Genomic DNA, 13,402 nt, shown 5'->3' on the forward strand with positions numbered 1-13,402 from the left:
AGGGAAGGAGGTTGATCTCAGAGGAAGTGCCCCCTCTGACCTATCTTGTGAGCCCAGTTTTACAAACACAAGGTCCTTTCTGCAGGAAGGGAAATTGTGGGTTTATTTGCAAATAATTACTTGTGGATAATACTCTCAGACCTTGAACTACAGCTACTTTTTGTCTTAGCTTTAAAAATCTAATTCATGCTTGGTATGCTTGTGCCTTTTATTTCTGAAGTTATATGTACTAGATTTGAAAACAACAGTAATGTTTGTGATCTTCATAGGCATTACCTCTTCTGGTCGATGCTCCAAATCTTCAGTTCACATGGAAGAACTTGATACATTTGACAATCCTAGCCCTCCAAAAAGAATGCGGAGAGAAACAGCAAAACGGTCACTCAGGTTTGTTTGTGAGATTCTAAAGTAGTTGGTGTGTTTTTTTAAAAAATGCCCAGTTTTGTGGTGTTTTTGCATGAATATGCATGTAGAGGGAATATCCTACAACTAACTGATTCCACCTGACAGTGCTAGTAATACTGCATATAGTCTTTGCATGAGGGTAAGGAAAAAGAGAAGAAGGGAAAAGGGAAAGGATAACCACAACAAAAACCTTGCCTGATATTTGTATTACATTTATGCAGTTTTTAAAATGACCTGTGCTTATTTTTTGTAGTCCAGAAGAATGGGTATCATCTCCTCCCATGAAGAAACAGCAGCAAAGAGCAACAAATACATCAGATGTTAATGGAACAGCCCGAAAAAAGAAGAAGCCATAGACTAAACAGATTTCTTAAAAAGTAACTGTATATTGAAATATGTACAAGCTGGGGAAAAATAAATTCATGTTAACCACCATTCTTGTATACTTCTAGAGAAACGTTGTTAGTAACAACTGTTAAGCTTTATTTTGTATAGCTTTTTCTATGGTTATTAGACTTCAGTATGTGGAAGTAATAAATATGCTTTTTTATTTATGATAACACATTCAGATTTTACAATAAAATTGCTACAATACGACAGATTTTTCTACTACTATATAAGGTTGCAATTTAGATTGTTTGAATGTGTTCCCTAAGGGTTTTTAAAATAAAATAAAGTGTTGTATCCATATGTAAAGTCCCTAAGCACTGCCCCCATTAAATCTGTGGAGAAGAGCTGAACTAAAATGATTGATAGACATTCTTATGCTTTTATTCACTACTTGTATGAAAGCAGTTAGAGGCATTTTTCAAAAAATGGTCAGACTTGCTACTACTCCAGATGCAGACAGATGCCACTGATTGGTTATGAGCAGCAACCTGACACATGGATACTACTATCTGCCAAAGTAAGTAACTTGAGTATGTTAATTGTTCTAAATTGGCCACTACCTTCCAGAGACTGGGTGATATATGCTAAAACACAGCTTACAAGTCTCATCTGGCAGAAGGACCACTGTCTCCTGCAGTGATGAAACAAGGGCCTAAGTGCAGGTTGGGGAACCTGTGGCCCTTCAAATGTTGACCCACAGCTCTCACCATCCCCGGCCACTGGCTGTTCTGGCTAGAGTAGATGGGAGTCCAACGGCATCTGGAGGACCACAGATTCCCCACCCCTGGGCCTAGTGGGTTCATTTTAAGAGAACTCTCAGGCAGAGAGGATCTGCCAGGCTCTCTTGGGCATAAGTGCCCTAGATGCTCCAGCTAAGCCTGCAAAATTATGAGACTCAGATCACATCCATCCCAAGTCAAGAGTGAAGAGAACAATCAGCAACCCCTTCAGGGTCTCTCCAGTGAGCTACAGCAGCAGAATATAGGAGAGCAGTCTGGTGGGAAGTGGTACACATCCCAGCCATTGAATGCCAGGCTAGGGTGAGAGGGTGATTGTTCAGTGATTCTCTGAGAAGCCTATTCCTTTGTATAAACAACTAGAGAGAAAGGGGAAGCTGAGGAGTTAAATGAAACCCTTAGATGAGCAGAGACAGGTACTAACCACCCTAATAAAGTAAGATATACTGGGAACAGCAGATCTGTTCTACCCATGTTTTCAGTGGTGGAGTGTTCTATCCTGTTCCATATCATCTGGGACAGGAAGAAAACGACCTCTCAAAAGAGTTGGGAATTTTGCTGCACTGCAATTATATTTTTATGAAAGATTACTAGTTTGATCTTCATAGAGTCATAGTTTTCACACACTATAGTAGTATTGTCCTAAATTACAGGGTTTGGTGTTTTTAAGTGTTCCAATGCACGCACCGAAAGAGGATGCTCTGGGTCACGTGCATAAGTATATATAGGTCCCTTGATTCATTTAGCTTGCGTCCCATTGGCCTTATTAAACCCAGCATCAAGGGACCTACCAACTGGGTGTTGTGGCTAATCAATCAAACCCATCCACAACACAGGGTTTGGTTGCCAGGTCTCACCACAACATGTGCCCCCTTTAAGGCAGGACCCGATTTGTTAGTGATCCTGTGCTCTGTACCAATTCATAGAATCATAGAATCTTAAAAGAGTTGGAAGGGACCCCAAGAGGCATCTAGTCCAACCCCCTGCAATGCATTAAAGGATTCTATTAAAAGGAATCTGAACCAAGCTGAAGTAACCACATTGACTATATGGAGTCCCAGATTTTAAATAGTTTACATATGTGAAGCTCGGGGGACTTCTAGCTCAGTCTGAGAAAGCCAAGCAGACAGGTCTGAGAAAAGGCTGCTTTGCACTAGTTGTGCACAACTAGAGCTGAACTGAGGCCTTTATTATCTCCTCTATACCCATTCTGAGGCTATCTGCTATCAGATTATACATGTGAGTTGCAAATAGGCTTAGTGTGTCAATTTGTTTTTTCTGTTGCACATGTTTGGTAAGTATTTATGTAGAAGCCCAAACACCAGATTTCTGTCTTAAGGAACTAATAATTTAAAAATTGAAATTAGGAAATGCAATAGAAGGAAATAATTGGGTAAATACGTGCTGGTATAAAATCCCAAGAATCCAGTGTTTTATTTTTTCTGCTACAAATACAAGGCTGAAAATGTGTGTTCAAAATCTATTCAGATCTCAAAAGCCAGAAGTTTAGTAGGTCTCTAATGGCAGAGATTCTAGAGTTCCTCCAAGAGTCTGTTCCAAATATGTTTAAACTTTAGCTGGTAAGCTGGGTTTAGTAAAGATGACGACTCTGGGGAAAATCATCCACAGAGCAAGTATTCCTTAAAAAGACTTAAAAATTAATTTACTCGCAATATACCCATTTGCTCGCTCTCTCTGTGAAGATTAGCATTACAAATTGTGATGGAGAACTCAAAGGGAGTTCAAAGAACTAGCCTTCTGAAAGTGTTGTCACTCAAGATGCTTTTCCTACATCAACACAGTGACAACACAGGGCCAGACATTAAAGGTGTGTGTGTGTTTCATAAATCTTTCAAGATAACATTTGTGAGAGCAGTGGAGCAGTTAGGTAATTTTAGACTCTACTTAATGGTCTTAGGACCTCTTTTGATGATAGTGCTTTACCCACTGCCTTGTGGGACATCTTCATGGGGGAAAGGGCTAAGGAGTAAACCCTACACAAATCCAGAGTGGAGTACCAAGGGTAGTTTGATGGAGTCTTGTATGCTTCCTTCTGGCAACTCCTGCAGCCAAGCTGGTCCCAGATGTATTGCTTTCCTTTGGACCATATTAGTGAGGCCATGGGGAGGGCGGTTGTTATCCAGGCAGCCCAGGACCTCCATATACACTGCTACAGCTTGCATCCCAGACAGAGCCATAGCAGGTGCTGTAACCTTCCAGCAGTGCATTTTATTCTCAGAAGGTTTTCTTAGTCCATTTGTGCAAGTCTATTTTAGAACATCCTTGTTATCTCTTGCATGCATGTTAACTGTTCATGCCACCTCTCTCATTAAGACAGCTATTCTGAAGACTGTCAGAGCATTCATTAGGTTTCAAGTATGCCATATTATTAGTGCTGCCAGAAACCATTATTTTTGACATCTGGAGAAGCACTCTGGTTTAATTAAGAGAACAAATGAGGTGGCATTAATAACCTATATTAGTCAAGACAATTTATATATGTTCTGGGGAGAAGTTATATCTATGTTAACTTTTTTCTCTGCAAGTTCAAACTATTATCCTGAGCTTAGTTTGCAGCTTTAGAGCCAGTGTTGACAGTCTTGCATTATCCACTCAAAACAGCAAAGGGAAATATGAGTGAATGTGAAAATGTGAAAAACCTAGACTGAGTCTCACAGCACTTGAAATTAATCGTTACGCCCTGAATCATATTAAGACCACTGTAAGGCTTCTGTTACTCATTTCTGTGCTCAGATCAGTCTTCCAGTATCCTGGAAATGAAGGACTGGGGGGTTTTCCATTTCTGGTACCAAAAACAAGTTCCAAGGTTGGACAGATTTTACTGGAAAATGGCTTAAAATGTAGCCATCTGTATAGATGAGTCTGAATTAAGGCACTTGATCTGTATAGAGCTACACTGTTGTTACCAGTCATTAAATGCACTGCTTTGCTTTGCAGGCAGTCATGACTGCTTAAACTTGTGTTTAGTGGGATAATACTCAGAGGGAAAACAGAAAAACAAAGGACTCCTGAGACTCGTGAATTACAGCATCTGAGTAATGAAGTCCATATGATTTCTGTCGGAAGACAGTTTGCCATTTATGGCAGCAATGTATATCCCAGGCTTGTATTCAAGAAGACAATTAAACCAACTCACGTAGCATTCCTATTGCCATGGAATAGACTTTTTATTTTAATAGCAACATAGAAAGAAGTTTGGCAGTCATATAAATATGCAAGGCTTAACAGGAGCCAAGTCTCAGCCCATATGAAATAGCATATTAATGTATTTGTGTGGGTATCTCCTGCTACAGAGGGCCAGTGTCCTAACATGCCCCCGATCTACCCACCCTTCCTTGAAGCAAACTATACACCCTCTAGGGATTTCTGGGAACGGGCTCTAGAAAAGTCATATAATGAGCAGATGCAACCTTCCCCCTCCCCCCAAATCCAACAGATGCAGCTTTTCTTGTCCCTGCAGAACAAGCTGCACCTGTCAAAAATCTACCACAAAGGGAGAGAAGAATGGTTACTCTCCTTTTTCAAAAGACATACCACTGATTCACCCCACCCGAATCTGGGTTTGGGGAGAGTTATATCTATGCTAACACCTCTTCTCCTGTACCGCTCAGTTTTATAAATCAAAGCACTGCCAACACAGCCTATACATTTTCCTGTCATTTGTCCAAACGGCAATGCATGCCAAAATGCATGCCAAAAGCCATAGCCATGCTGTATTTAAATTCATATCCCAAACTGCCCCTATAGGAACCTTTCATTTTGTATCTTCATCATCACCACCACTACCACCATTACCACCACAACAATAGTAAATGCCCCTTCAGGTTTAACAGTAAGTCCAAACAGAAAGCCTTTTCATCACATGTGGAAAACATTTAGTCAAAGATCTTGGGAACACTCCCAGAAAATGGAGCTGTACTTATGTGAGGCAGCCAAGAATGCCTCTCTCTCAGACAGCCTTTGCCATTTGAGCACAGTGCTGTAAACATTTGTTTATTCCAGCTTCTATTTTGCCTCTTCCTTACACTTCAGGCTGTTAATCGTTTTTTCAAAAAAGTATTGCAGTAAAAATAGTATGCCCAGCTAAATGTGTATATAAAATGTAGAAATTAAAATGACCCCACACTTGCTTAACTTAAGATGGAAAAGGCCAACTCAACAACAGCAAATGTTTTACAGCACATAGGTTCAGACTCTGAAGAATCTTCATATATTTATATATTACATCTAGCATAAAAGGTAAAGGTAAAGAGACCCCTGACCATTAGGTCCAGTCACGGACGACTCATCTCGCTTTATTGGCTGAGGGAGCTGGCGTACAGCTTCCGGGCCATGTGGCCAGCATGACTAAGCAGCTTCTGGTGAACCAGAGCAGCACATGAAAACGCCGTTTACCTTCCCGCCGGAGTGGTACCTATTTATCTACTTGCAGTTTGATGTGCTTTCAAACTGCTGTTGCTGGACCCCAGCTTCCACCAGTCCCAACTAGCATGGCAAATGGTCAAGGATTATGGGAGCTGTAGTGTAACAGCATCTGGAAAGTCGCATGTTCCCCACCCCTGAAATAAAGAGAAGCAGAGTTTGGGGAAATTGTGTTGTTTTTCCCCTCACTTATGTCTCTAAAGGGTGGAGAATGAAGCTTAGGCAGCAGTTGGCTTATTTGATGTTTTGTTACTTCATTAAAAGGAAGCAATTGACAGTTCACCAGTTAATCTCACTCTCTGGTTATACAAACACATTTGCCATCTAAGGCGAGGGGGGAAACTTGGTGGCAGAATCAAAATATGTTTTCGAGGTAATTTTTAGCGCAGCTGAAACAGATGTAACTTGATGTGATATTAGATCAAGCCAAATATTTTCTATATAAAGACATGTCAGTGTTTCCTGTTATTTTGATTAAGTCACTGTTAATATTTGGCACTTAGTCATTCAGATTAGAACATAGCAACGACCTCAGTAAATGCATTATTTTCTCTTGTTGCTTTGCGGTAATGGAGAGATATATGATTAATTTACTAGTCTTCAGGGATGCTAATAGTTTTATTTCCTTTCAGGGTGTATATGCATCAGTCATAGTCCATGGCAGCCTTGTCTAACCCCATGACCTCCAATTCCCATCAAGACCCAACCAACTTGCTTATCACATGCCTGCTGGCTGAGGCTGATGGGAATCAGAGTCCAGAACATCTTGAGGGCACCAAGATGGGGAAGACTATGGCTCTTTCAGGATTAGACTAGATGCTGTTGTCTTTTCTCACCAGGAAGAGGTCTTGAAGCATCCAGCAACTGTTCACTGATATTAAGCGCAATATACTTGCAGCTGTAAATCAGAGCCCAGCAGAGTATTTAAAATATGTTTCTAACACTGTAAATTAGAATGAACATGCTGTTGTTGTTTTTATAAAGCAACTCTGGACCCCTGTTAGAACAGTATCACTCTAGAAAAGTTATTACCGTAAATAGTTCAGTAGTTAGAAGCATTGGCTGTCTATAGCAGGCATGGCCAAACTTGGCCCTCCAGACATCTGAAGGCAGCCCTGTTTAGGGAAGCTTTTAATGTTTGATGGACTATTGTATTTTAATATTTTGTTGGAAGCTGCCCAGAGTGGCTGGGGAAATCCAGCCAGATGGGTGGGGTATAAATAATAAATTATTTTATTATTAAACTGAATTGTTAGAACCCAATACCAAGATTTTATCGAGAATGTACAACTTGTTGCTGAAGTGGAACACACAAGATGAAATAGTTAAATCAGCTATGATTAAGTGGGCACAGGACATTGGTCATAACATTATGTTTGCTGACTGGGAATGGTTGTGGAACACCGGGATAAAATTCACGGCATGTAATGCCTTAAAGGAAAATATTATGAAAATGATCTATAGGTGGTACATGACCCCAGTCAAGCTAGCAAAGATTTACCATTTGCCTGACAATAAATGTTGGAAATGTAAAGAATCTGAAGGTACCTTTTATCACCTTTGGTGGACGTGCCCAAAGATTAAGGCCTTCTGGGAAATGATATATAATGAAATGAAAAAGGTACTTAAATGTACCTTTCCTAAGAAACCGGAGGCCTTTCTCCTGGGCATTGTCGGCCAACTGGTGTTAAAGAAAGACAGAACTTTTTTTATGTATGCTACAACAGCAGCAAGAATCCTCATCGCAAAGTATTGGAAGACACAAGAGCTACCCACTCTGGAAGAGTGGCAGATGAAAGTGATGGACTATATGACATTGGCTGAGATGACTGGCAGAATCCGTGACCAGGGGAAGGAGACGACGGAAGAAGATTGGAAGAAATTTAAAATTTATCTTAAGGACTATTATAAACTTGATGAATGTTAAAATGTCAAGGTTTTGAGAATGAAAGGGTTTCAGCGATATAAGAATAGATTGGAGGAAAGATTAGTAAGACATATTTCTGACAGAATCATTAGAAGTTGCTGGAAAAATTTGGACATTGGGATGCAGAAAGGGGAGGTATGGGGGAGTCCGAGAAACAAGGTTTATGAGAATAAGGTTATGAAGTTATGTGTGTTTGTATGTCTTTTTATATGTTTGTATTGTGTTTTAAAAAAACTTTATAAAATCAATAAAAATTTATATTAAAAAAAATAATAATAAATTATTATTATTATTACTCCAGATGTTTTGGGACTACAATTCCCGTCATCCCTGACCACTGGTTCTGTTAGCTAGGGATGATGGGAGCTGTAGTCCGAAAACATCTGGAGGGCCAAGTTTGGCCATGCCTGGTCTATAGCTTCATCCTGCCAAGTGGTCAGGAAGATTTGAGTCCCCAACAGGTGCACTGGGCTATGATAATGACCCGTGCAGGGGTAGCACGGCTGCCTGCATCCCCTCTGTGACGGCTAATCGCCTCCCTTGGCCTAAGTAAGCAGCCTTCCTTTATTAAGCAATTTTTGGGGGGGAAACGCTTGCTGAGTTGCGTAAGATTGTTCTTGGAAAAGAAGAAGGCTCCGCCGAATGGAAAGAAAAGCGGGGAGAGAAGGAGCAGCGGCCGCCAGAGGAGATTCCTCTGTCTGTAGCTCACAATGGCGCACGTGCCTTTCTCTCGGAGGTCACGCAGGGCAGATGGGGGGAGAGGAGCCCTCGAGGAGGTGAGGGGGGTCAGCGCGCGAGTCTGTCGAGAGTCCCAGAACACCCACGCGCAGCGGGAAGCGCCTCGCCGCGAGCCCGGTTCCTTAGTCGTCTATTCCATCCCCGCTGCCCCCCGAAGTGCGTGGTTGCGCCCGCCGCGTCCAGGGCAAGAGCGGGGAAAAGAGGAAGGGGGCTGCCGCGCCGCTGTTCGGCCAGGGGAGATGTTTGTGAGGCGAGGAGGCGGCTAAGTCATCCTTCGGGCTCGGGGTGTGCGAGCCGGAGGGCGGAAACTTGGGAAGAACTAAGCGGGGCGGGGAGCGGGGGGTTGAGGAGTCTTGCGTCAGTGAAGGAGTGAAGTGGAGAAGCGAAGCTGAAGCGAGAAGCGGAGTTCGCGACCGAGCCCAAAGAGGAGCGACGTAACAAGGAGATAAATAGGCTAGGAAGGGGGAAAGGGGTCTCGGGAGAGAGAAGAAGTCTTCAGGACGGAGGCTGAGCTGCGGGACGTCTCTCCTCGCGCCCGGCGAGCCGGTGGCGCGCCAGCTGTGGCGGGCAGCATGGAGCTGCTCCCGAAGCCCCTCAGGTGGACTGTGCTGCTGCTTCTCCTGTCTCTGTCCGGCTGCCTCGGCCAGACCGCGCCGCACTTGCGCCCCAGTCGGCCGGGCGTCAGGAACAAGTAAGTGCCCGCCTTACTCCGCGCCAGCTTGGGCTCCCCTCAAACTCCGCTCTCGGACTCTCACCCCCCGGGAAAAGTGAGCCGCAGGGCCGAGAGCGGCAAGCTGCCTGCAAATGGGCAAGTTGGAGCAAAGTGAAAGGGCTGCGTTGTCGGGGAAGAGGGAATTGGTGGGGGTCTGGCGTGTCCAGGGAATCCCCTCATCTTTGCGGCTGCGAAGCTCTGATGAGAGTTTACGTTGAGTTCCCAGCACATGGTCATCAGTCCCAGCAGAGAACAGAATTGGATGTTACACAACCGGGGTAGGGTGGGTGTAATCTGTATTACTTGAGGTGGTTAGAGCTCTTTCTGCAGTGCTTGATATGTGACCAGTGTTAGAAACTCAGAAAGATAAGCTAGGTGCCAAATGGCTCCGCTTAAACCAAGGTTACAGTCGCCAAAACGGAATGCCTACTTCCCATTTGGGGGCAAGAAGACAGCTCTATAGTCTTATTTTTCAAATGATGGACTGTGAATGATTATCAGTTAAACATCAGATGACAACCTTCAGCTAGCTTAACAACTTTGAGAACTTAAAGAAGAAAAGTCAGTTTATCCAGGGGCAGTTCACACATTTATTGGTCTATTCCAACCTCTTTTTCTTAATGGTGACATGGACCATAATGTAAGAGTGTTCTTCACAATTGAGAGCAGGGCAATTGGGTGGGGTAAGCTACAACAATTGGTCCTGCACAGGCTGCATAAAAAAAGCATTTTGGTTCCCGAAATTCATTTTGATTGTACAGATAAAATATAATTGACAGAATTCTACAGGATGTGTTATTAGTGTGCAATGTATATTAGGGGGCATCTTCACTTGGTTGCAAGTGGCTGACAGGTACAAAATGCACCTGTTGCCTGGCTGATTTTGAACACTGTGTCTCTGTTATTATTTCTTTTGAAGATTTACAGCTTGCCTTGAATCATGATCTTCAAGGCTTCTTACCACTAGTTGCAGTTATTTAAACAGAAAACACTTCACATTGACAACCTCACAACCATGCACATATAACTCAGTAGGCCTTAGTTCTCCAGCTGATAGTTAGGGCCAGACTCTGAAGTTACCAGTAATGTATCTTCTTGTAGGCAGTGGACTTTTAGATGGTAATATTGCATTTAGGCATCCTTTGGGATTTCCACCCCACAGTACTGCCATGTGGGCCCTACGGATTAAAGCCAGTTCAGCCAGGGCAATTTGCAATTGGATCCGATAGCTATTTCTAGCGGGGTGGGAGGAAACTAGGTTTCCACAGTTGCTCCTTCTTTGGCCAACTGATGGGCAAGCCCTTGTTGTGATGTTCTTCCTGGGAGGCTGCTGTGGACTGGAGGAGGGCACTTTCCCAAAGTCAGTATTAAATGAAGATGCAACTGGAAGCTCACTCAGATTCTTTACATGGAATTGGGGAGGGGAAATATTCTCCTTTGCCTCAGGCATCAAATGTATTGGACCAGCTCTGTTGACAAAATATAGGTAAGACATTTCTCAAAGGCTGTGTCTGCATGTGCCCTATTTGGTTGGCTAGTTGAGCCCTGGGTGACATAACAATATACACAGTCTGCTTGTGTTGGGCATGGACAAGTTGAGCACAGACTAGATACTGAAGGATAAACAGCTTGGGGGGGGGGGTTCAGGCTCCATAGTTCAGTGATCCAGTCTACTTGTGCCACACCAATTCTGTTTTTGGTGCCTACTTGTGACCCCTTTTTGTGACTAGTAACAGCAGAAAGATATTTGCTTCTTTTTAGTAATTGTCTCTTCCACCCATGTAGCACTAAATCGTATTGTTAAATGAAGCTCCTCAATTCTCAAGCAGTGAGTAGTTTAGGGGGTATCAATGAAGAGTTTAGTTTCTTCCAGATAGAAAAAGCACTGGAGAGTTATGCTGCCTTTGTAGTGTTTTATTTATTTTATTTATTTATTCAAGTAGAGGAAGACTTTTAGAAGTAAACAGTTTAAAACAGGCAGACAACTCACTGATCCTTCATCTGATTTCTGGCCAACTTCAGCTTGGAATCCCTACTGTCTTTTCCCTGCCCCCATCTAGTCTATCTAAATCTAAAACTCTATCTCCAAACCCGCACTGCCAACTCCTCTGCACACATGTCTCTGCAAAAGGACTGGACTCAGACTTCATCCTAACCATTAGCTCCTTTTGAAGAAATATCAATTGAAAATCACTGTTAGCAAGCAATCACCCGAACAGCATTCACCTTAAAAGGTGATCTAGTCCCTCTAAAAGCTCTAGAGAGCCTATAGCTCATCCTGGAAAAGAAGATAAAGGGACATAAATTGAAAACATTCAAGATGATTCATAGTTACTCATTTCCATATTTACAAATGCATTTCTTTCTCCAGTCAGTATAACCATCCCCGGTAAATTATTCACTCTTTAAACAGCATTATTCCTTTCCAGAATACAGACTGCATTCACAGTTTACAGAACAAAGAGACTTAACAGCAAAGTTATATTCCCAGGTTTTTAAATACTTTCTGGTTCCATTATATTGTTTACAAAGAACAAAACAAATGACCATCATTTTACCCTCTACACAAAACTGTAGATTCAGGGCTTCGCTTCATGCTTCCATAAAGACAAGGCAGTTTGTTTCTTGTTCTTTTCAAGCATGGTATAATTTCCTTAAATATAACTGAATCTCACTAAGTCCTCAATATTTAGCCAATTTTTAAATGATGCCTGGGGTTTCACTAACATGGGTAAAGCAAGGATGAATTAATGTGCCTTAGAACCAGACAGTAAAACTGCAAGTGTAAAGCAAGCATTAATGCAGCTCCCTTACGAACAAGTCTATAAAACAAGTTTGGATTCCCCCCCAGCTTCCATTTAGACTCTTATCAATTGCTTGTGCACATGCAACTTACAGAATACTCTCCATCTTCAAATCCCAATTGCCAACTGCATATGACTTTGTAAAAACTCTGAAGTCCGACCGCACTCTGCAGATAACTTGCTCATTCAGGAAAAAATATATCCTAACCTTTAAATTCCCTCTGTGGACAGCTGATCATCCATCATAAGCAATTTATTTAGCAACAAAGGGTTTGTCACCCAAGTGTCCTACTACCAAAGAGATGGAAAAGACCAAAGGAGGCCATTTAGCCCAGTGCCTTCTCAGAAGGCCAGAGAACATGGTTGATTCCTTAACATCCAAAGTTATCCACCCCAGATTCAGTATTCTGTGGCTTCAGTTTAATGTTAAGCAGCCAGTACCACATTTGTGTTCTAACATCAAGCACCAGTTGTTCTCCTAATTGCGTCATAATAAACTATTTTGCTGGGCTGGGATGTGTATTTGGTCATTTAAAGTATCTGCATTTGTTCATATAGGAAGAACAGAGCAGAAAGAAGAGTGTACCACCACACCCTAGGTTCAAACACAATCCTTGTCAGTTTGATATGAGATGCTTTTATTCCTCCATTTCAGCCTCTACTCTGTATTCGCCAGCTATATTTAGTGAGAATATAAGTTTTAACTTGGTGCATTTTATTCTTTTAAAGTAAGCCGGGTATTTTTGAATACTCAAGTTCCACAGTAGCATTCAAGAGACTACTTTTGTTACATCTCCTTACAGCTATGAAATTGGCTTTACAACCCGGCTAATTAGCCGGTATTAGGCTAATAATAATAATAATAATAATAATAATAATAATAATCAGATAATTTCAAGTCTGTCTTCTCTGCCTCTTGAATGGAATCTTTGTGGTTGTATATTTGACCCAGAGAAATGGCTAATGAGAGCCAGTGTGGTGTAGTGGTTAAGAGTGGTAGTCACGTAATCTGGGAAACCGGGTTCGTGTCTCCGCTCCTCCACATGCAGCTGCTGGGTGACCTTGGGCTAGTCACACTTCTGTGAAGTCTCTCAGCCCCACTCACCTCACAGAGTGTTTGTTGTGGGGGAGGAAGGGAAAAGGAGAATGTTAGCCGCTTTGAGACTCCTGAAGGGGAGTGAAAGGCGGGATATCAAACCCAGAGAAATGGCTAATAACTTTCACTGTTTGATGGCTTAACAGTGTG

General features: G+C 42.3%; 2 protein-coding genes across 2 annotated transcripts in view; both read left to right on the forward strand.

The window, feature by feature from the left end:
* Positions 1–1,000, forward strand: part of SMCHD1 (structural maintenance of chromosomes flexible hinge domain containing 1) — a 68,373-nt gene extending 67,373 nt beyond the window's left edge. Inside the window, exons 47-48 of the mRNA XM_083518459.1 lie at positions 270–387; positions 659–1,000. Coding sequence (XP_083374585.1) covers positions 270–387; positions 659–761 — 221 coding nt within the window. The 3' untranslated portion in view covers positions 762–1,000. The remainder of the gene's footprint in view (positions 1–269; positions 388–658) is intronic.
* Positions 1,001–8,526: 7,526 nt separating this feature from the next.
* The window catches only part of EMILIN2 (elastin microfibril interfacer 2), a 37,412-nt gene continuing 32,536 nt past the window's right edge, over positions 8,527–13,402 (forward strand). The window contains exon 1 of the mRNA XM_083518598.1: positions 8,527–9,331. Coding sequence (XP_083374724.1) covers positions 9,213–9,331 — 119 coding nt within the window. The 5' untranslated portion in view covers positions 8,527–9,212. The remainder of the gene's footprint in view (positions 9,332–13,402) is intronic.

The sequence above is a fragment of the Podarcis liolepis genome (genome assembly GCF_965112155.1).
Source record: "Podarcis liolepis genome assembly, chromosome: 8".
Taxonomy (NCBI): Eukaryota; Metazoa; Chordata; class Lepidosauria; order Squamata; family Lacertidae; genus Podarcis; species Podarcis liolepis.